This window comes from Morchella sextelata (assembly GCF_020137385.1).
Source record: "Morchella sextelata strain SCLS chromosome Unknown scls_2, whole genome shotgun sequence".
Taxonomy (NCBI): Eukaryota; Fungi; Ascomycota; class Pezizomycetes; order Pezizales; family Morchellaceae; genus Morchella; species Morchella sextelata.
Window position 1 is genome coordinate 858,541 of NW_025408617.1, and position 25,809 is coordinate 884,349.

The window sequence follows — 25,809 nt, forward strand, 5'->3', positions numbered from 1 at the left end:
AGATGCAGTTGCGGCGGGAGGGGCGCACACGGGCACATATGTAGGTCACACACACGCTTTGTTTGGTGCGAGGCGAGGCGAGGAGGGCTCAATATATCGCTCGGAGGAGGAGGTGTTTTGGATGGTTTGGGCCGCGAGGGACGGATGATGGTGGATGATGGATGGGTGGAGAAGACGGATACCTTGGTGGTTACTTTGCGGGTGTCGCTTGGCGCGGGTTAAGGTTTGGGCCGTGGCTGGCTGGCTAGCTCCGTGTTAAGGAATTCTATTGCGCTCAGCATGTATCAGACCCAGAGACCCAATAAGTGAACATCTGCTTGAGCACATCAGCTCGTCTCGACAGTTTATTGTGTCTAGGCCTTGTCCTCTAATATACGGCAGCTACAGCTGCAAAGTGCTTATTGGACTCTCTTTCCTAGCTGTCAATCAGATTACTTCACGATCTCATTCTATTTGTTGGATGTTTGGCCTTTCGAGTGATGTATAGGTGAGCTGTCCGAACTTGGCATTTCGACACCTATCACTACCATGTCGACACTTATCCAATCGTGACTATATAGCTACATGTAGTCAGACTCCTTGTCGAGATAAGAATCAAGTCACCCAACTGCATTGTCCTACTTTCTCAACACTATTCCCGGGATGTGAACCGAGTGATGGGCTGTGAAGATGTACGACTGGGGCTACACTCGTGTAGTTGATATCTACATTACACTACAAACAAGGACAACCCAGAAACAACACAAAACGAGAAGGAAAAGAACAAAAAAAAAAAGGGTCTACAGATCATACTCCTCCACCTCCCTCACCACCAGGTTCTTCTCTGCCAGGAACTCCTTCACCTGCTTTACCGTGTACTCCCGTCTATGGAACTGCAAGAGGAGAAAAGGTCAGTCCCACCATCACCCATAACCAGAGTTCGATATAACACTCACCATTCCAGCCCCCAACGCAGCATCTGTTGTCGTCTTCTCAAACACCTCCTGAAAGTGGCTCGGATTGCCTGCCCCACTGCTCGCAATAACCGGGATCTTGATAGTCCTCTTCACCATCTCGATGAGCTCCAGATCGAAACCAGAGTTGGTACCGTCCTTGTCAATACAGTTGAGCAGGATCTCTCCCGCCCCCATGGCCTCCACGGCAAGGACCAGCTGCTGCACATCCATATCGCGCCCCTCGCGCCCGCCCTTGATGGTGCACTGGTACCAGCAGTACTCCTCGCCGTTCGGTCCCTTCTTTGCCGTCTTGATCGTATTCCGCGGTGTGTCTTCAGGAGATGCAACATACACCCTCCTAGGGTCCACTGACACCACGACAGCCTGGCACCCGTAGGCCCCTGAGATACTCTCGATCGCCGTATCTCCCCTTAGCTCCTTCCCACGCTTATAGTACTCCTCCGCCGCAATAACCGCATCGCTCCCAATCGACACCTTATCCGCGCCGCTCTGGAAATACATCGTCGCCACCTGCAGCGCACTAACCTTCGTCCCGTCGGTATCCACGGCGTCCCTGATGCCGCCGCCGATGGTCAGCGGCACAAACACAACCTCGCTCGTGCGCCGCAGCACCTCCAGCATCGGCAGGTCCGCCAACGGACAGTCGCGGAAGCTCGTGATGTTCAGGAACGTCACCTCGTCGGCCCCCTCGTCGTAGTAGCGCTTCGCCAGCTCCACCGGCTTCCCCAAGTTCCGCACGTCCCCGCCCGCAGCCGCCTTCTCCCGCACGTCGTACTGGTCACCCTTCGTCACCACAAGGTCGCCTTGATCGTTCGCGCGCACGTCCAGACACGCAATAACCCTCCTCGTCAGCCCCGTCACGGCCTTCACCTCTTCCACCGCACCAGCCAACGGCGACACCTTAACCCCCTCCAAAAACGCCTTCAAAACCCGCAGCCCCGCAACACCACTCTTCTCGGGGTGGAACTGCGTCGCAAAAACATTCCCCCTCCCCACCGCGCCCACAAACTCCTCATCCCCATACCGTCCCACCGCCACGTCCCAGCCCGACCCATGCACCGCCTCAAGCGGCACCGCGTACGAGTGCACATAGTAATACTTCGAGTGCGGCCTCAGCCCGCACAGTCCCTCCCCATACACCTCCCCTGCCGCGGGGGTCGCGCTGTTCCACCCAATATGCGGCACCGCCTTATCCTTGGACTCAAAGCGCTTTAGACTCCCCGGGATGACGCCGAGACCGGGAGTGCCGGGTGACTCGGCGGAGGAGGCGAAGAGCGCTTGTAGGCCGACGCAGATGCCCATGAAGGGCTTGCCGGAGGCGATGAAGGCCTTGAGGGGCTCAGTGAAGCCAGCGGCGGTCAGGGTCTGCATGCAGTGCCCGAAATGGCCGACGCCGGGGAAGATGACGCGCTGAAGGGGTGTTAGTAGGGAGGGAGGGAGATTGGGGAGGAGGGGGGTACTTCGGCGGTGAGAAGGTCGGAGGGACTGCGGACCCAATGGATCTCGAAGCCGAGGTGCTCGATTGCGTTGACGAGGGAGCGGATGTTGCCTCTGAGGGTGGGTGTTAATAGGCTGCCTCGAGGGGCCAAAGAGGGAATTGGGGGCTCACGCAACAGTGTCCAGCAGGTGGACGGTGGGTTTGGGATTTGAGGAGGCCATTGTCGGTATAGTCAATGGTCAATTGGTAGGTTTTTTAGGTAGAGAGGTAGGGAGGTGGAGAGGTAGAGAGCGAGCGGATCGAATTGAGGCCTCGAAGTGAGTTGAACTGACTGACTGACTATATACCCAGGGCAGGAAGGGAAAGAAAGAAAGAGTCACTCTTCAAGGAGTCATCCATCCCAATCCCATCTCAATCCCATGGCGGGGCAGAAGCGTTGCCCCACTTTTGCCAAGACATGGAAAAAAGAACTTTACCTAGATGGTATCATCCCATCTTTTTAGTAAGAGCCTTGTGAGGCATTACTACTACGGATGGGTTGTGTGCATGGAGGTAGGAGTACAGTACTGTAGTTAGGTAGAGTAGGTAATAATAATAATTTTCTCTTTATTTATTTGAACGTAGTGGTGATACTTACGTAGATGTACTATAATGGAGTATCGAATGGATGTTTACGTGGTAGTTTAGTTTGCTTTTAGTTAAGTTTTTCTGGTAATAAAAAAAACTTTCAAAAAGTCATTGACAGTGCGAGTGATAATTTGAGAACCACGGCCTGAATGATCACCCATGATGCATCTCCATCTCACACATAGCGATTCCGCCAATCACAATAAAAACCAAAGCTAGCCCTACCTTTTTACTTCATGGATCTCATTTTTTCATTTACTTTAAGGGCAAGGGGTATCACACACGCACACACATACATAGAGTTTCTCGTCTCTTAATCGGTCTCATCCAGATATACCAATCCGTCCCTCGGCTTATCCCTAAACGTCAGTGCGCCCCCCTCTACAGGTCCACAGAACCACTCACCGGCGAATACTGTCTCAGCACCACACCCCCCTCCTCCAGCACGGCCGCCGTCTGCTTATCCATACTGTACCCCTTACTGTACACCACCTCCACAACCCCCACCTGGACAATCTTGATACTGCACGTCAAGCACGGGCACGTATCGCAATACAGCACCGCCCCATGGCCGATCCTCTCCCTCCCCGCCTCCAGCAGCGCGTTCTCCTCGGCGTGGATACACAGACAGGCGTCGAGGCCGACGCCGCCCTCGGCCGCGCTGTTGCACCGCCCGCACCCGCCCTCGCTGCAGTTCTTGAGGTGCCGCGGCGTGCCGTTGTACCCCGTGCTGATGACGCGGTGCCCGCGCACGAGCACGCAGCCCACGCGCCGCTTCATGCAGTTTGAGCGCCGGGCGGCGAGCGATGCGAGACGCATGAAGTAGGCGTCCCAGGAGGGGCGCAGGCGCTCTGGGTTCGTGAGGTCGAGGGCGCGTAGCGCGGTGTGGAGGGTGGAGATCGAGGTGGTGGGGTTGAGGAGGGAGAGGGTTGCGCGCGCGGCGATGGAGGAGAGGCCGTGCGGGGAGTAGAGGTGTGTGTCGGAGGCGGCGGCGAACTCGTCGAGTGGGATGGGGGGGAGGCCTTGGGTTGCGTTGCTGGGGAGGGGTTAGTGGTGGGGGAGGGAGCGAGGAGGAGGAGGAGGAGGGTTACCGGGCGTTGTAGCGGTGCCAGCGGGTCATGAGGGGGGCGGAGACGCTGACGAGCATGAAGGAGGGGCGCACGCGGAGGACGTCGAGGATGTGGTCGTCCCAGATGTCGGTGGTGACGAAGGGCTCGCGCCAGCGCTTGGTGACGAAGTCGAGGAGGGCATGGGCGGTCGGGAAGACGTGCTCGGGAATAGTGGGGAGCGTGGAGGTGGAGCGTATGGTGGGAGAGGGGTTAGGGAGGGCAGGAGGGATGATCTTGAGGGCTGTAAAGGCATGGTTGCGGATGAGGTGGTGGGCAATCTCGTGTTTGCCCGCACAAATGCCTGGGGGTTTGTTAGTGGGGGGGGGTTTTGTGGGAGAGGTGAGGTTTTTAGAGTAGTGGATTAGAGAGAGTATAGATAGAGATGCTGATTCTGATTCTGACGTTGATGCTGATGCTGATATATGTAGATGTTGATATATTTAGATAGTGGATGCTGATAGTGATAAGGATGGTAGATAGGACTGATAGCGATAGCGAGAGAGATACTTACTGCCGCAGAGCCCAATCAGCATCTTGAATATGTTTTCTGGGATTTGTTTATCGTTTGTTTATTGGTGTTTGTTTGCCCACGCACTGGCCTATCGAAGGAGTGGTATTTCGTTTGCAGAGGATGGATGCCTGGTTGGTGTGGGGTAGCGGTTAGTGGTTAGTGGTGGTGGTGTAGTGGGCGAGTGTGGGGTTTGGTGGTGGTTGTGGTGTTGGGGCGCCTGATCTTGACGGAAAGGCCCTGAAGATCGATCCTGTCGCTGGATGTAGAGTACTTGCGAGATGTCCAGCTCTGTACCTACATGAAGTGTATGTACATGTAGGTCTAGAGTAGGTATTTCGAACTTCACCAGCACTGCTCACATACATTTACATACCGTCTACATCCACATCTACAACTACGTCTAGAGGTACATCTACTCTAACTAGAGTACATACTCTAAAGCTACATACTCCAACACATCTGCCAGGTCCCGAATGATTCCCGGATGCGTATCCCACCTCATCTCTCCCACCTCATCCTCATCTCACAATCTCACATGCTTCCCACACCTCTCTCTGGATCAGCATTCCACCCGTCCACCAATCCACAACCCACTCCGCCCATCCAATCCGTCCATTCGGCATGCTGTCTGCCTGTCTTACAGCCCGGGGAAGAAATCGATACCGGGCGTAGTGCAGTGTAGTCAGATCCCATGCATCGGCGAGTGCCCAATCGTGCATTGTCTGTAGATAACTGCCATACGGCACGCGGTCTGGTACCTACCCCGTGCGCGGGTTCGGTACTCTTTGCTGGGTGTACCTGCTGTCTCCACTCCGAGTTAGCTGTCTCTCATCCTATCCGCATACGTCCACTGTAGCCGATTATTAGAGGGCTGCATGGGTTAGGGTTTGCATGCAGATTATTATTACTATCATATTATTATTATTGGGCAACTCATCCAGAGTAAGTAGTTACCAGTAAGATTAGGTAGGGCTCCAGTTAATATGGGAACGGGCAATAATATCGGTAGAGTGCCTGGGTACTCTAGATAAACAAGATCCATCCCGGTGGTTGCACATAGAGAGTGTGTAAGGGTCGATAGGGAGATTAGATTAGTAGCCGTGAAATTTATACTATGAAGTAGATAGCAGTACTACCATCATCTACTCTACGGGACTCTATAGCTGGACTCGAAAGTTTGTCGATGCCTATCATACTCAGAGGCAAAAATGTCTTGATAATGCGTACATATACCGTACATACGCTCAGCTACCTAAACGAAACACGGAAAGACCTTTCAGCCTGGTCAAGTTGTCGGTACTTCCCTATGATAGGTTGAATGTATATGTATGTAGGTAGGGTCCTTTTTTTATTTTTTTTTGCAAGTGGCACTGTGGTAGGCAGGTTGCATACATGTGCCTACTGTGGAGAATTCTGCCGGCCAGCTTCCTTCGGTCTAGGTATCGCCGGTAGAGTGCATATAATTCGAGTGGGGGAAGGGTGTTCCCCTTCCCTTCCCTTCCCTTAACCCACAATAATGCTCCCACTGGAAAAACGAGCCCCATGTAAAGTACTCTAGAGGTCGTGAACAGACCGCACTGCAGCCAAGCTTGACAGTTGCGAGGGTTCTATCCCTCTTGCAAGGTGGTACTTGCACCGAAAAGGAGGCCCTGAGGCGCGGAGTGTAGGTGTAGAAGTAGCAGTAAAGTAGAGTGCTGTGCCCAGAGTAGAGCAGTGGAAGACGTATGTATGGGATCCCAACGCTTCTTCATGCATGGAGCACACATAAAGACATACATACGCACATCCTCATGTACCTCTAGACACAAGCTCCTTTTTTCTCCTATATCCACATCCGTCAAACACAACAAACCAACCATTTTCTCTCGCCTACTGCTGTTCCTGCTACTAGCGAACTTCCCGAAGTGAGGGAGTCCCCAGCCCCAACCAACACATCACAGAGCCCTCTCTTTCTTTTCCCCAACTCTCCCTTCTCACCCACTCACCTTCTTACATCTTCACCATCCTATCATCTTTCTTCATCACTTCTTCTCTCGACACACTACCTCACAATTTGTTCTTCCCTCCATTCTTCCCCTCCCTCCCTCTCGCTCCCTCGCTGGCCTTGGGGAGTTGTTCGCTGCTGCTTCTTCTGCTAGTCTCCCCTTTTTGTCTGGTTACCTCCAGTCCACCAAACCACGACAACAACCTCCTCCCAACCCCCCTTTTATGAACACTTAAGCCAGGTGTTCGATCAAAGCCCCCCCCAATTTCTCCTCCTCACTTCTGAACAACGGTGTCTATCCCCCACTAGTGTTGATAAACACTATCGTGTATCTTCCCCCACCTCATTACCCAGCCGTTGAATTTGATTCACCGCCATGGCCTCCTCACGGAAACCACCCCCGGCGAACCTTTCTAGCCCTCTCAACCGCCGTTCCATGCCTCCTCCCGTAGCGTCCTCCTCCGCCGGCTCAGCCCGAGGCTCCTCACGCTCCCCGACTCCCACCGGCGCAGCTGCTCCTGCTGCCACTGCGGCCCGTCGCAATACTCTCCGTGATGGCGCTCCCTTGGCGCACCGGAATAGCATTTCTTCGCCCCTGAGCGCCCGGTCGGCCGCAAAGAGGTCCACCGAGGTGCAAAGCGAGGCCGATTTGGAGAATGCCGCAATGTTGGAGGATCTGAGGAGTAGGCTTGCCCAGAGCGAGAGTGCGGCGGAGGCCGCCGCCGAGGAGTATGCGAAGCAGGTAAAGGCGCTGCAGAGCAGGTTGGAGGATGCGCTTGCCGAGCAGATCAAGATGGAAGAGGCGGCGCATCAGAAGGATGAGATGATTGAGAGTATAGAGCTCCAGGTTAAGGAGTTGACGAGGGCAAAGAGAGATCAGGAGAATATCTACGAGGCGGAGGTAAATTGCTCATTTTTCTCACTATTACCTTGGGTGGCGTGACTAATGATTTGGACAGAGAACCGCCGCGCAACAAGAGAAAGAGGAAATGATGGACAGAGAAGAGGAGCTGAATACCATAATTCAGCGCCTCAAGGATCAACTTGCTCAGCGCGAAAAGTCGCCTGAGCCAGAGGTTGTGGAGAACCGCAAAACTTGTATGTTTCACCCGTCTAAAGCTTCATGAATATGACTAACAATATGCATAGCCGCCGAGTCTTCTATTGATGAATCTCAAGGATTTGCGCCTTCAAATAACATGGCTGCACCTAACCGTAGCAACAACCTTGTTCTCCAGAAGGATAAACTCATTGAGTCTCTTCGTCTCGAGCTCGCTGAAGCTCAGATCAGGTTGGCTGAGGCAGACCACCAAGGTGGCACCAAGCTTCAACAGCTTGAGCAGCAGCTTTTGGAAACTCGCATGTCCAACGCCCGTTTGATGGAGGACAACGAGAGCTTCCAGCTTCTCCTTTCTTCTGCTGCTCTCAATGGTGACTTCCCCAGGGGTGATTACATTACCAATGCCTTCTCTGAGGTTGAGCCTGAGCCAGAGTCGCCCCACGTTATCAAGAAGGTCCAGGGTTCTCCAAGGAATTCAATTTCTCTTGCTTCGAACCTTGCCGAGGAGCTCGAAGAGGCTGCTCAGACTCTCGAGACTGAGAAGTGCCGCAAGCTAGAGAGCGAGGTCAAGTCGTTGAAGGACCAGAACAAGGCGCAGTCGTTGTACATCAACAACATCATTGAGCGCATTCTGCAACACAAGGATTCCGAGGCTATTCTGGACAAGACTGCTCCTCTTGGAGACTCTGCTGTGAATACTGAGAAGGCGCTTCCCGCACCTCCTAAGGAATCTGGTATGCTCTCAAGGACTTCGTCTCTTTCAAGTCGCAAAACTTCCCCATCCATGAAGTCCCCTGCCCCCTCTATCAATGGCGACAGGCCATCCCTCTCAAGATCTCAATCAATGCGCTCTACACCTCGCTACACACACAAGCGCTCTCACTCTGATGCTGTTTACTCCGGTGCCAGCGTTGTTAACAATCTTTACCGTGGAGAGGGAATGATTACTCCCCGCTCGCAGACTTTCTACGGTCCCGATCAATTCAACAACGGTAACCGTACCCAGCGTCCTCGCGACTCTGATCTCAGCCTTGACTCTACTACTTCCGAGAGTGGAGACAGTGTTTCGGGAACCTCCATTCCTTTGCCATGGGAGCGCCGCAGCCTGCCATCTCCCCCGCACCGCGGTACTACCATGGGACCAATTGCTGGGGGCAAGCTTCGCCCATTGAGATTGGTGCAGGAGAATGTTAGCAACGGGCTCGTTTCGCCTACATCAGGCAGTGGTCGCAAGATCAGTGGAGACTACAAGGAGGGTGTTGAGGATGAGAAGAGCAGGAGACAGAGCAAGAGAACCAGCTGGTATGTTATTAGACACTCCGCAAGAATTTGGAATGAATGCTAATTTGATGAAAACAGGATTCCTTGGTTGAACCGAAACAAAGATGACGACTTGCACACGATCTCCAACCCCGAAAACGTTCTTTTCGAGAGAAGAGACGTTGAATAAGGGAAACGACAAGCAGATGAAAATGTTTAAAAAAAAAACGCGGAGTTTATTTTTCTTTCTTCGGCTTGGGTAGGGCTGGCATTCGGCAATTGGCATGATAAAATGAACGTTTCCGCGTGCTCTTTGTTTTTTGTTTTTTGATGATATGAGTAGATGATTGGTTTGATCATGACGGTTTCTTCTTTTCTATTCTAGTTATTAGTTGACTTTTTATAACTCTTCTTCTTCCCACCCCCTCCTCTTTGTTTCACTCATACTGCTGCATTCGGGTATGGTCTTGTTGTGGGGGGCGTGGTCCTCTTTACTTATTTTGTATACAGTCGTTTTCTTGCGTTGCTGCGGCGGAGGCGCTTTATTACACGGTGGGGGGGACTCTTTGGTTGTTTGGTTGGCTTGTTAGTTTGATTTGGCAGACGATTGATACCTAACTCCGCTACTACTAGTACTTGCTTCTTATACCCAAACACCTCTCTTTCTCACTCCCTGTCTTCTCTGTCTGTTTAGCTTCGCGTTGTGGATCTGTGGTGGTGGCAGATCCTGTAATTCTTTATATGTGTGTGGTGTGTGGGGTAACTCCGCTCTGTTCTTTTTTATATCCTCTTTGAGAGTAATCTTTTTGTATGCATGATGGTTATGATTGTTATGACGAAATGGTACGCTGGTGGCTGTGGATAGCTGTGTTTTTACATATAAGTCCTTTGTGCTGTGATGTGCTGTGCTGTGATGTGATGTGTGCTATATCGTGACGAGTGTTGCTGTGTGCTATTTAGTACCGCGAGGGGGAGCTTGAGGAAGTGTGCGAAGTTAGGAACGAGAAGGAGTGAAGGAGGAGTAGGGAGTAATAAAAGCCTGTTGAAATCTTACAATTGCTATCGCTATTATATCTATACTAATTCCGATTCGTAAAGTGTAATGTCGCACACAATGTAGCTAAGCTGAGCAGTTCTTTGTGCGTAGTAGACGTAAAGATGCTTTGTTCAACTCCTTCAAACCGAAATTCCGGGGCTTAAAAATACCTTCCCCGCACACGTGCACACCCGTGCCCCCGCGGCCTGTTCTAAGGACGTCGCTGGTTGCTGTGGGTGTAACCCCACTGGTTTTTGATTTTTGTTTTAATTCATTAATTGTATATATGCAGACCGTAGTCTAGACAATATCACACCGCCCCAGAACCCCCCCCAACCACCTCCCCTACCTCCCACACAGTAAAGAAAAGAGATAATCGCAAAACAATAGGCCACATAGTAGCCTGTAACAAATGGAAATCATCGTAGCTTATGGGAAGTAAGAAATAGTGACTTACGAAATAAGAAAATAGTAACTTATGAAACAGCCGCGGGGGGCTATGGACTCTCTCTCAGGCCACCCCACCCCCATTCTCATTTCCCTGGTTTCCTCCTAGCCCCACTGGTTACATCTAGTATGCTACTACTTCTTTAGCTTACCTCTAGCGGTAGTCTTTCTTCATGAAAGAGGGGGTCTAGGTGCGTCTAGGCTAAGTATTTGACGGTGCATTTTCGGGGAAGGGGGGGCGGGGGGGCGGCGGGGATGTAGTCTCCAACGTGGCCGAGCGGGTGCACTAGAACGGTAGGGAGTGAGAGAGGAAGCGGGCGAGTGATAGTTTATGACCACGCCCAACAGTGGCTTCCACTTCCACCTCCACCTCCACCCCCACTTTACTTCAGAGTCTAGGTGCCTCTCTTGTCCGCTTCCGGGAACGTACTGGGAATAGCTACAGTATGGGAAAATGGGTGGGCTAGACTCGTTACCTTTTGGCGCGGTGATTGCATTGATGTGGTGTGATCATGAGTAACGCATATATCTTTCTTGGTGTAGGATGAACTGTAGGGGCTTGGGATAGGCGGGTTGGTGAGACTCTGGTTGTGGCTGGGCGTGGGTTGTAGGTGGGAGGTGGTGAATTAGGTAGGTGCTATGTGGATGATGTTGAATATGTGTCGTTCGAGGCAGTAAAGGACCCGCTGTCAGGAGGAATGGTGTCCTCCCCGGGCTCCTACAAAAATACATGTAGCTTGTATCAGCTTCAGACATCGATATCAACTGAAAAACTCTAAGACTCGCCCTACTTTCAACAGATAACTCTCAAGTTGGGTGTTGACTATATATATAGATACATGGAGAGAGACTGAGGGTGGAGAGTGGAAGACGGGGCATTGTGCTCCTGGACCGGTTGATTGGGCTGAATAGCGCGAGTGATGGATTATGATGCAGTCACCAGGCTCAGTCGCTCCCAGAAACGCCAAGAACGAACCAGATTACGAGAATAGCTATAGATTACGGGGGCGATTCTAACGATACTGATACAGCTCTAATCTCTAATAATACATGATGAAACCCCTTTTAGTTCTTTTTAACCCCATACGCTCTATATTGCATCTGCTATGCTACGTCAGTCTATTTTCACTTCTTGGTCTTCTTCTTCTTCGCCTCCTCCTCCTCGCTCGCATCCTCCTCACTGATAACCTCCTCCTCCTCCTCTTCCTCATGGTCATCATCCTTCAGCTCATCCTCCTCCTCGTCCTCCTCCTCGTCAACCTCCTCCTCTACCGCCGCCGGCTCCTCTTCTGCAGCAGTGGTAGAGTCGTTGTAGGCGGGCCGGTCGATGGTGACCTTCTTGCTGGCGAGGTACGTTTCGAGCTGCGGGATGATGGAGATGAAGGCGTTGAGCTGCTCGACGGTGAGGGATATTCCCTAATAATACGTCACGCCCCTAAGTTAGCAATTCTGCAGAAAATAAAAGATAAGAGCCCCATGAGGAGAAGTAGGAGGTAAGAGGCGGACCTTTTTGCCAGGTAGCATCTTGCCGTCCTTCTCGTAATGCTCACGGATCGAGACGAGCTGGTTCCCCTTAAACTCGGTGACTGCGACTCGGCGGTTCTGGCCGCCAATCTACACACCAATTAGAAAAAATTTGCTCCAGGTTTTAATTCAATTGCATGACAACAGGTAGTAGCAGTAGTAGTAGTAGTAGAGTGCAGCAGTAGTAGCAATAACCCGCCGCACTACTACTACAACAACAACAACAACACCGAGACAGAGCAAGAGAAGGGAGCCACAAACCCCCCAGAACGGATTCCCCTCGTCATCCTTCATCATCTTGCCTTTCTCCGCAGGTGCAGCAGCGGGCTTTTGGCGCTTTGCAGCAGGCGCATCCACATCGGCGGGAGCGGACTTTGTAGCGGCGGCACGTCTCTTGGGAGGCATTATTACGAAGCTGTGTGCGGCGGTGGTGGAGAGGATGGGAGTGGTGGTGGTGGTGATGGTGGTGTTATGTAGCCTGGGGAGGACGCGCTTTACTAGTACAAGGAGCATAGTGAGGGAGACGCGTTAGGCTGGGGGCAGGCTGGGGCTGGGGCTGGGGTGTTTTACTATGCTGGGTACTGCTCGTACCTACTCTACGTTGCTTGGGTTGGGTTGGGGAGACTGGCTGACATCATGGTCTGGGAAGTGCGTGCTAGTGCGTACTGTGGGTGGTAGTAGACTGCAATTGCAGTTAGTAGTGTGTGGTGGTTGTGGAGGTTGTGGTGGTTGTGGTGGTTGTGGTGGCTGGAGAGCCGCAATGCGCCTCACGCGACGACCCCTCCACACCGCTTGTTTGTTTGCTGGGCAGAGACTTCACCGCAGAGACAGGCAGCAGCCAGTGAGTGGGTGAATGATCGAGAGTGCAGGACTGGCTTCAGAAGGAGTGCATTTTGTGTAAACCATCAATCAATCTCAAAGATACCATCTCTCCATCCTACTGCAAACCTCTCTCTCGCTCTTTGTGCACAGAATTAAAAAAAAAGAATAGCTGCATAGCCCCCACATTGTGCCCCGCGTCGACACACTCACACTACACACTACACTACACTACACTACACTACACTACATACTCACACTCACTTCACACACAAACCATACAAACCTCATCTATCAAATCAAACCACAATCTCTCTCTCATATAACGACGGCCAGAATAAGAACGTCACGGAATGGCCGACGATAGCGGACCCCCCGCCACAAACATGGAGGACCCGCTCGTGCTGGCACTCACCAGCAGCTCCACGACTAGGCGCTGTGCTGAGCTGGGCAGCCTTAACGACCGAATACTGAAGAATGGTATATAGCACATCTACAATCCACTTCCACCTCTACCTCCACAGCAACCCAGCCCGGTCTTGATGCATCTAAAAATAAAAATAAAAAATAAACACAAAAAAAATAGACCCCAATTCTAACATAACACACCCCACAGACCTCCCCAGCGACCGCCTCCCCCTCGTCTTCCGCCTCCTCTTCCAATCCCACCCCTACTACCTCGACCGCGCCTCCCGGGCCGCCGTCCGCCGCTGCCTCCAGAGCCTCCAGGACTCCCCCACGCTCTCCGCACCATCCACAAAGGCGCTCATCACGGCCATCAGGAACGAGTCCAACAAGCCCGGCATCGCCGCATCAAACGCCTTTGTCCTCCTCGAGTGGGCGGCCGACGTCCTGTCTGCGGTAGCAAAGAGCCCGGAGGCGTTCAACACATACGGGGACAGCGTCATCGAGGCCCAGGTCTCGCTGCTCGACATCTGCCTGGGGAACAGCCATGCAAAGGCCTCGATCAAGAGGGGAGCACTGGCCGCTACCCGCCGCGGCCTGCGGGCCGCGTTCTCGACCAAGAACGACGGCTATGCGAGCATCATCACGAGCGTGGCGGGCAAGCTGACGGCCAAGGGCCCGTCGCCAACACAGAAGAACGCGCTGCTCCTCGGCGCGGTGGCCGGCGTGTGCGCGCGCTCCGAGAAGGCCAAAGAGGCGCTGCAGGGGCTGAAGAAGGATGTGTATGCGTTCTTTGTCCGCGAGGTCATCAGCTCGCGGACGCACGTGCCCGCGCATGTCTGTGACGGGCTGCACGACTTTTTCGCAGAGTTCACGACGGCGGCGGACTTTTCGGGCGAGCTGGTGCCGGCGCTGGAGCGGGCGCTGCTGCGGGCGCCGGAGGTTGTGCTGGACGGCGTGCTGGTGGGCGTGCTGCGGGGGCTGCCGGCGGAGATTGACCTTGCGGTGCCGATTGCGGGCGGGCTGTTGAAGCAGTTTCTGGCGTGCGTCAAGAGCAGCAATGCGAACATTAGGACCGGTGCGATGGCGGCGTTTAGGGCGGGGATGATGGAGCGCACGGCGAGGCCGGACGAGGGGGCGGTGGTGCGGATTGCGGACGAGCTTGTGGCGCCGCTGCGGGCGGGCAAGGTGACGGTGGCGGACCAGAGGGTCATGTATGCGGCGATGATCGAGGCGCTGCCGTGGTCGCAGGGGCTGGCGAGGAAGGTGTCGGCGGGGCTGGCGGACACGGCGGTGAAGGAGACGAACGAGGCGGTGGCGTCGACGCTGACGGCCGCGGTCTTCAGCCATCTGGCGAAGGAGCTGGAGGCCGGGATCGTGCCAGCGACGGGCGTGGGCGAGGCCGTGGCGAAGGGGCTGGCCGACAAGCGCCCGGCGTTCCGGCGCATCTGGGCGGCGCGCCTGGGCGATCTTGTGTGGGCGCTGGGGGAGAACGACGGCGAGGGCGACGGCGACAGCGACGGCGACCCGGCCGGCACGACACAGGCGTTTGTGGCGTCCGTGCTGCCGGGGCTGATCGATGCGTGGGCCGAGGCGGCCGCAAACCCGCTGCCCGCCGCGCAGAACGGGCTGGTGACGGCGGGCTACGTCTACACGGCCATCGCGCTGTCGAGGCTGCGCAGGTGGACGCACCCGGCCATCCAGGCACTGCTGAAGCCCGCGGAGATCGTCTCCCAGTCGCTGGCCGCGGCGCCCAAGGCCTCGTTCCTGCTCAGCCACAGGGTCTACACGAAGCTGCACCTGCCCGAGGACCTGCGCTGGACCATCCGCGCGCTCGCCGCCACCGCGCCGCACATCGTGGACGACGAGTGCCACGCCGAGCAGTGGGCGCTGGCCTTCCTCTACACGCTGAGCGCGGCCGCCGTGCCGCCGCCCATCAAGCAGGAGGCCCTGTCCGCACTCGCCGCCGCGCACCGGGCATCCCCGCACACCATCGGGCGCACCATGCTCAACGGCGTCTGGCAGTGGCTGCGCCACCTCGAGGAGGCCAAGTCCGACTCGCCCTCCGCAGCCGCCAGGACCGCCGGCTCGCACCTGCACACGGCCATCAGCGCCATCGTGTGCCCGCCGTCCGAGACGGTCCCCGAGGAGACGGTCAAGAACCAGCTCGTCAACCTGGCCGTCGTCGCGCACCACGCGCTCATGCCCGCCGTCGACTGGATCCGCCTGTGCCAGCGCGCGCAGCTCGACCCCGGCCAGCTGGCCGTCGAGAAGGCCGCGCAGCTGGTGGGCGAGATACGCATGTACACGGGCCTCTCTGGGCGCAGCTCGCACATCCGCGACGCGGCGCTGAGGGCCTCGGCGACGCTGGCCTTCGTGGCCCCCGAGGCGATAACACCGCTGGTTGTCAAGCTCATCACGGACGACCTGAACCCCGCACAGCTGCGCGGCGTCGGCGAGCTCGAGGCCGCAATCTGGAAACACGCAGGGGAGGCGCCGTACGTTGACGTTCTGGGGCGCGCGGGGCCCGCCGCGGTGACGAAGGGGAAGGACACGGACACGCTCAAGTGGGAAGCGGAGCTGCGGGCGCAGCTGGCGCAGAAGAAGGGTAGCGAGCGGAAGCTGACGGCGGACGAGAAGGCGCGCGTCGCGGAGCAGCTGGAGAAGGAGCGGGGCGTGCGGAAGAGGGTTGAGGAGGTGAATCTGAGGCTGACGCGGGGCATCGGCGTGATTAAGGCGCTGGCGGAGGGCCCGCCGACGGCGGTCGAGATGTGGATGGGGCAGAGTGTGCGTGCGCTGCTGAAGGCGCTGGAGGCCGGGGCGGGGCTGGTGGTCGGTGATGCGGGCGTGAAGGCGTTCTTGGCGTGTGCGGAGCATGTGGCGGCGAGGTTGGGCGTGTTGCGGATGTTTATTGGGATTGATACGCTGCGGGCGCTGGGGATTCGGGAGTTGGCGCCGGAGATGCAGGAGGAGCCGTTGGGGGGTTTGTTTTCTCTCTCTCCCTTTTTTTTTTTGGGTGTGGGATTTCTTGTGGGTTGATCATTGACACGTTGGGACTTGGTTTTATAGCACTCACTACACGTATTTTGTACCGGCTACGATTCATGGCGGAGCAGAGGCCATTTGATACGACTTCACTGGTATATCTTTTACCTTTTGTGGGCTTAATTCTAGAGAAGGGCGGCGTAGGAGTCAGCTCCGCCGAAGACACGGACGAGCAAGTGGTCCTGGCCATCGAGTTTCTCTCCTTCCACACCGAGACCTGTACGTCCCCCCCCCCCCCCTCCTCCTCCTCGTGATATCCATGACTCTAACACACACCCAGGCTCCGACCCCCTCCTCCCCCGCTCCGACACCCTCACCCTCCTCATCACCTCCATGCAAAAATACCCCGCCCACCACACCCTCATCAAAGACGTCCTGCTCGACCTAACGCGCTGCATCGCGCCCACCATCACCCCCCTCGAGACACAAACCCTCCTCTCCGGCACCATCACCCCGCAGACCAACGTACGCACGGCAACCCTGCAGGCCATCGAGTCCGACATCGACCTCACCGACCTCGACTTCTCGCAGGAGCTCTGGCTGGCCGTCCACGACGACTCCGCCGAGAACGCCGACCTGGCCAAAGCGATCTGGGACGAGAACGTGCTCGAGGTCTACGACGGCGCCGCGCAGAAGATGCTCCCGTTCCTCGAGAGCCCCGAGCGCCAGCTGCGCGCTGCCGCCGCCCGCGCGCTGAGGGAGTGTGTAAGGCTGTACCCGGCGTGCTTCGGCGAGACGCTGGAGCAGCTCAAGGCGCTGTACCTGCTGAAGGCGACGCCGATCCTGCCCAGCTACGACGAGTTCGGGATGCTCAAGAAGACGGACAACCGCGACCCGTGGGAGAGCCGGAGCGGTATTGCACTGGCGTTGAAGGAGCTCGCGGCGGTATTTGACGATAGCGCGCTGGTCGGGTTCTCGACGTGGCTTATTTCCGAGGGCCCGCTGGGCGACCGGCACGCGGGCGTGCGCGACGAGATGGTTGATGCGGCGACGGCGATTGTCGCTGCGCGCGGCGCGGCGCGCCACGTCGAGGAGCTCATGGGCGTGTTTGAGCGCAGCCTCGGCGCGCCGGACGACGGCTCGGAGCTGCGCGACCGGATCAACGAGGCGGTGATCATCCTCTACGGGGCGCTTGGGCGGCACTTGGGGAGTGGTGATGCGCGGATTCCCGGTGTTGTGGACCGGCTGCTGGCGACGCTGGGGACGCCGTCGGAGACGGTGCAGTATGCCGTTGCCGAGTGTCTACCGCCGCTGATCAGGGCGTCGCGCGATATGACGTCGGGCTATGTGCAGCGCCTGCTGGACCAGCTGTTTGCGGCGCGGGGGTATGCGGCGCGGCGCGGGGCGGCGTATGGGCTTGCGGGCGTCATCAAGGGGCGCGGCATATCGGCGCTGAAGGACTTTCGCATCATGAGCACGCTCAAGAGCGCGGTGGAGAACAAGAAGGACGCCAATATGCGGCAGGGCGCGCTCTTTGCGTTTGAGCTGCTGTCGTTGATCTTGGGACGGCTGTTTGAGCCGTACGTCATCCAGCTGCTGCCGCTGCTGCTCCAGGGCTTTGGCGACAGCGTGATCGATGTGCGCGAGGCCTGCTCGGACGCCACGAAGGTGTGTTTCTCGAGCCTGAGCTCGTACGGGGTTAAGGTGATCCTGCCGGACCTGCTGGACGGGCTGGACGAGAGCGCGTGGCGGAGCAAGAAGGGCGCGTGTGAGACGCTGGGGGCGATGGCGTATCTGGCGCCGCACCAGCTGGCCATTAGTCTGCCGGACATCATCCCACCGCTGACGACGGTGCTGAATGATTCGCACAAGGAGGTAAGGCTGGCGGCGAACCGCTCGCTGAAGAAGTTTGGGGAGGTCATCAGTAATCCGGAGGTGAAGGACGTGGTGGAGGTGCTGCTGAGGGCGCTGAGTGATCCGACAAAGTATACGGAGGAGGCGCTGGACGTGTTGATGAAGGTGTCGTTTGTGCATTATTTGGATGCGCCGTCGCTGGCTTTGGTATGGTTTTTGTTTCTTTCTTTTATATTGGTGATTGGGGGGGGGGGACTGACTTGATATGTTTGATGCAGATTGCCCGCATTCTCGAGCGCGGCCTCGGCGACCGCTCCGCAACCAAGCGAAAGGCCTCCCAGATCATTGGCTCCCTCGCGCACCTGACAGACCGCAAAGACATCATGGTGCACATCCCGATCCTCGTGTCCGGTCTCAAGCTCGCCATCGTGGACCCGGTGCCCGCCACGCGCGCAACCGCATCCAAGGCACTCGGCTCGCTCGTCGAGAAGCTCGGCGAGGAGTCGCTGCCCGACATCATCCCGGGGCTCATGGCCACGCTCAAGTCCGACACGGGCGCCGGCGACCGCCTGGGATCCGCGCAGGCCCTCTCGGAGGTGCTGTCTGGGCTGGGAACACAGAGGCTGGAGGAGACGCTGCCGACGATCCTGCAGAACGCCAACAGCGCGAAGCCGGCCGTCAGGGAGGGCTTCATGTCGCTGTTTATCTTCTTGCCGGCGTGCTTTGGCAACTCGTTCAGTGCGTACCTGAACAAGATCATCCCGCCCATCCTGTCGGGGCTGGCGGACGACGTCGAGAGTATCCGCGAGACGTCGCTGAGGGCGGGTAGACTGTTGGTTAAGAATTTCTCGACGCGTGCGATCGACCTGCTGCTGCCGGAGCTGGAGAGAGGGCTGGCGGATAACAACCATAGGATCCGGCTGTCGTCCGTGGAGCTTGTGGGCGACCTGCTGTTCAACCTCACGGGCATCAGCGGGAAGGCCGAGCAGGACGACTACGACGACCTGGAGGCGACGGGCGAGGTTGGAAACTCGCTGCTGGAGGTGCTGGGCCAGGAGAGACGAGACAAGGTGCTGTCCGCGCTGTACATCTGCCGCTGCGACACGTCCGGGCAGGTGCGGCTTGCGGCCGTCGGCGTGTGGAAGGCGCTCGTGGCCAGCCCGCGCACGCTCAAGGAGCTGGTGCCGACGCTCACAGGGCTTATCATCCGCCGCCTGGCCAGCTCCAACCCGGAGCAGAAGCTGATTGCCGGCCAGGCGCTCGGCGAGCTGATCAGGAAGGCGGGCGACGGCGTGCTGGCCACGCTGCTGCCGACGCTCGAGGAGGGGCTGCGCACGGCGACAGACACGGACGCCAAGCAGGGCATCTGCATTGCGCTCAAGGAGGTGGTCATGTCGACGTCGCCCGAGGCGCTCGAGGACTATGAGGCGACACTGGTTTCTGTGGTGCGGACGGCGCTTGTGGACGGCGACACCGACGTGCGCGAGGCGGCCGCGGAGGCGTTTGATGCGCTGCAGAAGGACATTGGCAAGCGCGCGGTGGACCAGGTGCTGCCGTATCTGCTGAACCTGCTGCGGTCCGACGAGGAGGCGGAGCATGCGCTGGCCGCGCTGCTGACGCTGCTGACGGAGCAGACGAGATCGAACATCATCCTGCCCGCGCTGATCCCGACGCTGATTGCGCCGCCGATCACGCACTTCAATGCCCGCGCGCTGGCATCGCTCGCGCAGGTCTCGGGCAACGCGCTCAACAGGCGTCTGCCGGCCATCATGAACTCGCTCATTGACGGCATTGTGTCGTGCAAGGACGCGGAGCTGCAGACGGAGCTCAAGGCAGCCTTCGACACCGTGATCCTGTCCGCCGACGAGTACGACGGGCTCAACACGGTGATGAGCGAGATGCTCAAGCTCGTCAAGCACGAGGACCACCACAAGCGCGCGGCCGCCCACGCGCACCTCGCACAGTTCTTCGCCGCCACGGACGTCGACTACTCGCGCTACACGCAGGACTGCATCCGCGTGCTGCTCATCTCGTTCGACGACAGCGACCGCGCCGTCGTGCAGAACGCCTGGACGGCGCTCAACGAGCTGACGCGCAAGCTCAAGAAGGAGGAGATGGAGACGCTCGTCCTCTCCACCCGCCAGGTGCTGCAGCAGGTCGGCGTCCCCGGCCACGACCTCCCCGGCTTCGCGCTGCCAAAGGGCATCAACGCCATCCTGCCCATCTTCCTGCAAGGGCTCATGTACGGCTCGCCCGAGCAGCGCACGCAGTCCGCGCTCGCAATCTCGGACATCATCGACCGGGCCAGCGGCGAGTCACTGCGGCCGTTCGTAACGCAGATCACGGGCCCGCTGATCCGTGTGGTGTCGGAGCGCAGCGTGGAGGTCAAGGCGGCCATCCTGCTGACGCTGAATGCGCTGCTGGTGAAGATCCCGGCGTACCTGAAGCCGTTCCTGCCGCAGCTGCAGCGCACGTTTGCGAAGAGCCTTGCGGACACGGGGAGCGACGTGCTGCGGACGCGGGCGGCGAAGGCGCTCGGCACGCTGATTACGCTGACGCCCAGGATTGACCCGTTGATCTCGGAGCTGGTGGCGGGGGCGAGGACGGCGGATAGGGGGGTGCGGGATGCGATGCTGAAGGCGCTGTTTGAGGTTGTGGGAAAGGCGGGCGGGAATATGGGCGAGGCGTCGAGGGCGGCGATTTTGGCGCTGGTCGAGGAGGAGGGGGATGAGGATGATGGTAATTTCCTGCTCAGACGATCATTTCCGTTTCATTACGTAGGAGGGCTGACACAGCGATCATTGGTAGACCAAATGGCGATTGCCGGGGCGAGGCTGCTCGGCGTGTTGGTGAGGCATCTGGGGGCGGAGGATGCGGCGAGAGTGATCAGGTATGTTGCACCTCTAACCCGGGAAATGATATCTTGATACACATTCTGACGTCTTTCTCTCTTCTTTTTTTTCTTTTCTTCTATGTAGGAGCCGTGCTTTGAACCCATCATTCACCAAAGCGTCCGTACTGGGCCTCAACGCCGTCCTCCTCGAGTCGCCCGAAACGCTGCTCGAGGGCTCCTTCCCCGACGACACGCCCGCGCTCATCAGCCAGGGAATTTCACACCGCACGGTACTCACTCACTCCTCCCCCCCCCCCCCCTCCCCTCACATTGCTAATACTAACTAACTATTGTCTCCAGCCATTCGTATCCGACAACTGTGTCCTCGCAGCCGGAAAGTACCTCCTCTCACCCCACACATCCAAGAGCTACGAGACCGTCAAGACCCTCCTCGAAGCACTCACCCAAGCCATCAAAGCGCCCACCAGCGGGTCCATCGACAGCAAGCGCCTCGCGCTCGTAGTACTACGCACCGTTAGCCGTACCCACTTCGACGTTAGTCCCCCTCTCCCCCCCCCTCTTCCTCCCTCTTCTCCACGTTTCTAACAAGTGTAGTTGGTACGCCCGCACCTCCCCCTCCTCGCACCCACCATCTTCGGCTGCGTCCGCGACATGATCATCCCCGTGAAGCTATCCGCCGAGCAGGCGTTCATCGCGCTGTTCCAGGTGGTCGCGCAGGGCGACACCGTCTTCGACAAGTACATTGCGGGCGTCGAGGGCCCGCTGAAGCGCAGCATGGGCGACTATTTCAAGCGTGTTGCGGTGAAACTGGCCGCGGCCGAGAAGGAGCGGAATGAGGCGGGCGGCGCGGGGCTGGGGCTGAATAGCGATGAGGAGGAGGATGAGAGGGAGATTATGTGTGTGGGGAAGGTGGAGGTTGGGGGTGTGTGGGAGGGGGAGTAGAGGGGTAGATTTGGGGGGGGGGGGGGGGGGGGGGCATATGTGATTGTGTACTGGTTCTCATTGACTGGCTGCTATAACTGACTACTCTGCTATTTACTTCTGTTACTATCATGGGATGTGGGTATTTTACTCTTCTTTCTTTCTTTGTGTTTGGGGTGAAGGGGGCGGTATGGAAAAGCTTTTGTTTTTTGTGTGTTTTTGTGTGCTGCTTTTGGTTTTTTTTTCTTATAGTTTAGTTTCCCGATGATTTTAGATAGGATAGATGAAAGGTACTATCTGATCAGTTCTAGTATGCTCCTATTCCTACCCGCTCTTTTTGAGGTTTATGAGATCTGAATAACTAAACCTTCAGTGCGTACTACTAATACAATTCTACAATTTCGTCTATCAAACAAAAATACTAACAAGAAACGACGCCGTCTATGCTCTATCAAAAACAACGAAAACCACAAAAACAAAAACGATTAACCACAACCACCAACTCTACTATACCCATCAAGGCCGCAACCCCTCCTTCTCAGAAGAGCCCTCCGCCTCTTTACCCTCCAACTCCTTCTTCCCAGAGCCCTCCGCCCCCTTAGCCTTCACCCCAAACACCTCCCCAACACTCTTCTGCCCCCCCGCCTTCACCCCCACCGCATACCGTCCCTCCGGCAGTCTCCTCCCCGCCTTGACACTATCCAGCGCCCTATCGCCCCACCACACACCCATTAGCCCCCCCCCCCCCCCCCTTCTTCCTCCCCTCAAAAAACCACAAAGGATAGTCAAACTCACCAAGCCACCCCAACAAACCTGACATTCTTCCTCCTCCTCAGCAGCTCCTTCTGCAGCTTCCCGGCGGCGAGCACGCCACCGGCGCCGGTGCCGCCGCCGATAATGACGTGCGTGGTGGAGCGCTGTGAGATGGACGGTGCGATGCGGGCGCCGTGGCGCGCGAGGAGGCGCTTCAAGGCGTGGTCGGAGATGTGCGGTGTTGTGGCGCCGGAGATGTGGATCGTGAGGGGGTGGAAGAGCTGTTTTGGCTGTTGAGGGGGGGTGGGAGAAGCTTTAGTAGTGGTAGGGGCTATTGTTGTGCTGGTAGTGGCAGTGGTGATGATATCTATTACTGCCCCCTCTTCTGCCTTGGGGATTTTGGCTTTGGGGGACCGGGCGGTTGTGGTGGAGCTTCGGGCAGTAGTAGCGGTATCTCTAGTAGCACCTCTGGCAGTAGTGGAGCTGGTAGCTGGTGCTGGTGCTTTTGCTTCCTTTTTGGGAGTTTTTAGAGATCCAGTAGCGGTGGTAGGGCTGCATATCGTAGCATCTCCAATAGTAGCAGTATCTCTACTAATAGCAGTAGTTGTAGTATCTTTACTACTGGTAGTAGCAGTAGTAATATCCTTAGCAGTAGCGGTATCCCTACTAACAGTAGCCCATGTAGTATCTTTCCTACTAATAGTTGTTGTAGTAATATCTCTTCTAGCAGTGATGGCAGTATCTCTACTATTCACCACCGTCTCCAACACCACAAGCCCAGGCCCCTTCCCATCGGCCACCACCTTCTTCCCCAGCACCTTCTGCTTCCCGCCCGCAGCCTTCGCGCTCGCCAAATACCTCAACAGCGTCGCCTGCCCGCCGCTGCCCCCGCCCCCGCCCCCGCCGGCGCCGGCGCCGCCAAACTGCGCCTGCAGCCTCGCCGCCCGGTGCCGCTGGTACGCGGCGGGCTTCGACACGCCGTCGCCAACCTGGTGGCCCGTGGACGTCGAGTTGTAGACGTCCATTTTCCTCGGCGCTGGCAGTGTGGACGTAGCCCGGGACTTCTTTGTTGGTGCCATATATAGATAGTTATTGGGTTTTTTGTTTGTTTGGGGGGTTTGTACTTCACTGGACTGACTGGACGGACGGGACTCGGTCACTTTGTGAATTCGCAAAGAACGTGAATGTGAATGTGAATGTGAATATCGTGTTTCAAGGAATGTATGTGCTTTCTACTCTACGCGCGCCGGAACGGATTCACGTACGTACGCCATTCGAGTCACGATCCAACGCCCGTGCGCACGTGCACGGCAGCGGGCGCGGAGAGCAGGCAGGGCAGGGAGGGTAACATGCAGGTTGTGTGTGCAGTGCAGTCAGTGGGCGGCGATATGCAATGCCCATGCTTGCTTGCTTGCTTGCTGCTTGCTTGCCTGCTTGCTTGCCTGCTTGCCTGCCCTCATGCAAACAATACATACTGAGTGAGAGCGTATGTATGTATGTATGTATGTGTCTGATTGAGCCCATATGTAGGGCTGCATCTGTGCATACCCAGGGTTAGGTTTGTGTTGTGCACTGACTTATGTACTGACCATGACTGCAACTGACATCACGATTCTTGTTTCTAGTGTCTGTCTCTGTCTCGAACTCGCCCTCATGTCTCTGCCCATTAATTAATTAGCAGCTACATCTTAATGGGCTCGGTATGTCATATTTCTAAGCTTCACATGTCCAGGTCGATTGGGGCCAATTTCAAGGATAGTTAGCATTCTCCCATCCATTCCCCCCCCGACACCCTCCCACTCACATCCACCCATCCATCCATCCATCCCTCCCTCCCTCCTGGCGCCACAGAAGTAGATTGAGCATCGTATCTCTGTAATTACGCCTGCCTGCCTGCCTGCCGGGCACATACCGACGGCACCTCCCGGCGAGGACGAGGGGAGGGGAGGGGTATGGTATGGTATGGTAATGTAGTGCCGGCGGTGGTTGTGGTCGTAACACCATTTGATCGGAGAACAGGAGGGGAGGGGGGCGGGGGGGCGCTATTGTTGTTATTACAGGACCCTTCCCTAGCTTCATAACATCTGATCTCTTTTTTTTCCTCCCTCTGGTTTCTCTCTGGTTCCCTCGGGGACTGGTGTCAGATGCCGATCAGGCCCTAAGTACCTACCTCTACGATACCCTACGGCAGATCTTCAGCCAGGACCAGGAGGGGAAGGTCAGTATGAGCTCTCCATCTAAACATCACAGGGAAGTACCTTCCACGCCTGGGGGTCTGCCCATCTACTCAGTTAACGAACTAGGTCAGTACAAGAGAGAGAGAAAGAGAGAGAGTATGTAAGTAACCTAAACATAAACACAAAAGAAAAAACAAAATGAAACAAAATGAAACGTGTAACCCCTCCTCCTCCTCCTAGTACTCCTCCCATCCACCCACCCCGCCGGCCGGTAGCACAATCATTTACTCCGAGCACAGAAAGTTAACACGGACCTGCTTTTGGCCCTGTAACGCAGAAAGCATATCCCAAGAGCCGAGCCAGCCTTTCTGTGTGTGTGAAAGTAGTGTGAAAGTGTGAAATGTGTGTGATGACAGGCAAGATACTGATTGGCTCTGGACGGCCAACTATGTAATAGTCTAACTAGCCAGCCACAAAAAAAAAAGGTGACAGTGACAGTTACGATTGTGATCAGCAATCTAATATAATTTCCTTTTCCCTTTTTTTTTTTTTTTTTTTCTTCGCCCACGGCGTACGTACGGACCGGAGGGTTACTCCGATAGTTATCCACGATAATATAATATTGCTCATAGCTCATTTTACCTTCTCTCTCCCTATCTCACGGGCAGAAAGGCAATTATACACCGCCTACCTAGCTATGTAGCCGTAGCCAGCTTCCTGTTTGATAGGGAAAGACAGCAAGATTAAGGTGTGGGGATTGGTAACAACCCTACGTTACAAACGTCGTAACATTATTACCTGACCGTTTCTGGCTCCCGGACTGGAAAATTAGTTACGCACGTCGGCTCTACACTAGCTCGATGTAGCCAAACCCCTCTCTTTCTACTACATGTAGGTACTCACTCTAGCTAGCCCAGCGGTTCCCCAATACTACTTCATCTATCAAGCTCTTCACCTCTGATCCAATCAATCAACTAACCTCCACTTTCACCTTCACTGTCTTACATTTGACAGCCCTTCAATCACGAGAAACCGTCACACTTACCTAGCTGGTTAATTAGCCCACAAGGCCTGGCCTGGCCTGGCCAT

At 56.4% G+C, this 25,809-nt stretch overlaps 6 protein-coding genes across 6 annotated transcripts; 2 read left to right on the top strand and 4 right to left on the bottom strand.

The window, feature by feature from the left end:
* Positions 1-779: 779 nt before the first annotated feature.
* On the bottom strand, positions 780-2,615 carry H6S33_005493 (uncharacterized protein; the record flags this gene model as incomplete). Its single annotated transcript, XM_044836845.1, has 4 exons — positions 780-872; positions 936-2,366; positions 2,417-2,507; positions 2,566-2,615. 4 exons carry the CDS (start codon positions 2,613-2,615, stop codon positions 780-782), a joined length of 1,665 nt encoding a protein of 554 aa, XP_044698802.1.
* Positions 2,616-3,402: 787 nt separating this feature from the next.
* Positions 3,403-4,663, bottom strand: H6S33_005494 (uncharacterized protein; the record flags this gene model as incomplete). Its single annotated transcript, XM_044836846.1, has 3 exons — positions 3,403-4,057; positions 4,113-4,431; positions 4,642-4,663. 3 exons carry the CDS (start codon positions 4,661-4,663, stop codon positions 3,403-3,405), a joined length of 996 nt encoding a protein of 331 aa, XP_044698803.1.
* Positions 4,664-7,001: 2,338 nt separating this feature from the next.
* On the top strand, positions 7,002-9,135 carry H6S33_005495 (uncharacterized protein; the record flags this gene model as incomplete). Its single annotated transcript, XM_044836847.1, has 4 exons — positions 7,002-7,526; positions 7,585-7,723; positions 7,775-8,987; positions 9,045-9,135. The coding sequence occupies 4 exons, from the start codon at positions 7,002-7,004 to the stop codon at positions 9,133-9,135; spliced, it is 1,968 nt and encodes a 655-aa protein (XP_044698804.1).
* A 2,418-nt stretch (positions 9,136-11,553) lies between these two features.
* On the bottom strand, positions 11,554-12,465 carry H6S33_005496 (uncharacterized protein; the record flags this gene model as incomplete). Its single annotated transcript, XM_044836849.1, has 3 exons — positions 11,554-11,844; positions 11,935-12,042; positions 12,214-12,465. 3 exons carry the CDS (start codon positions 12,463-12,465, stop codon positions 11,554-11,556), a joined length of 651 nt encoding a protein of 216 aa, XP_044698805.1.
* A 659-nt stretch (positions 12,466-13,124) lies between these two features.
* H6S33_005497 (uncharacterized protein) lies at positions 13,125-21,811 on the top strand (the record flags this gene model as incomplete). Its single annotated transcript, XM_044836850.1, has 9 exons — positions 13,125-13,251; positions 13,388-16,159; positions 16,246-16,440; positions 16,502-18,222; positions 18,294-20,754; positions 20,824-20,905; positions 20,994-21,138; positions 21,209-21,403; positions 21,464-21,811. 9 exons carry the CDS (start codon positions 13,125-13,127, stop codon positions 21,809-21,811), a joined length of 8,046 nt encoding a protein of 2,681 aa, XP_044698806.1.
* Positions 21,812-22,306: 495 nt separating this feature from the next.
* H6S33_005498 (uncharacterized protein) lies at positions 22,307-23,622 on the bottom strand (the record flags this gene model as incomplete). Its single annotated transcript, XM_044836851.1, has 2 exons — positions 22,307-22,499; positions 22,586-23,622. 2 exons carry the CDS (start codon positions 23,620-23,622, stop codon positions 22,307-22,309), a joined length of 1,230 nt encoding a protein of 409 aa, XP_044698807.1.
* Between the last annotated feature and the right edge of the window lie 2,187 nt (positions 23,623-25,809).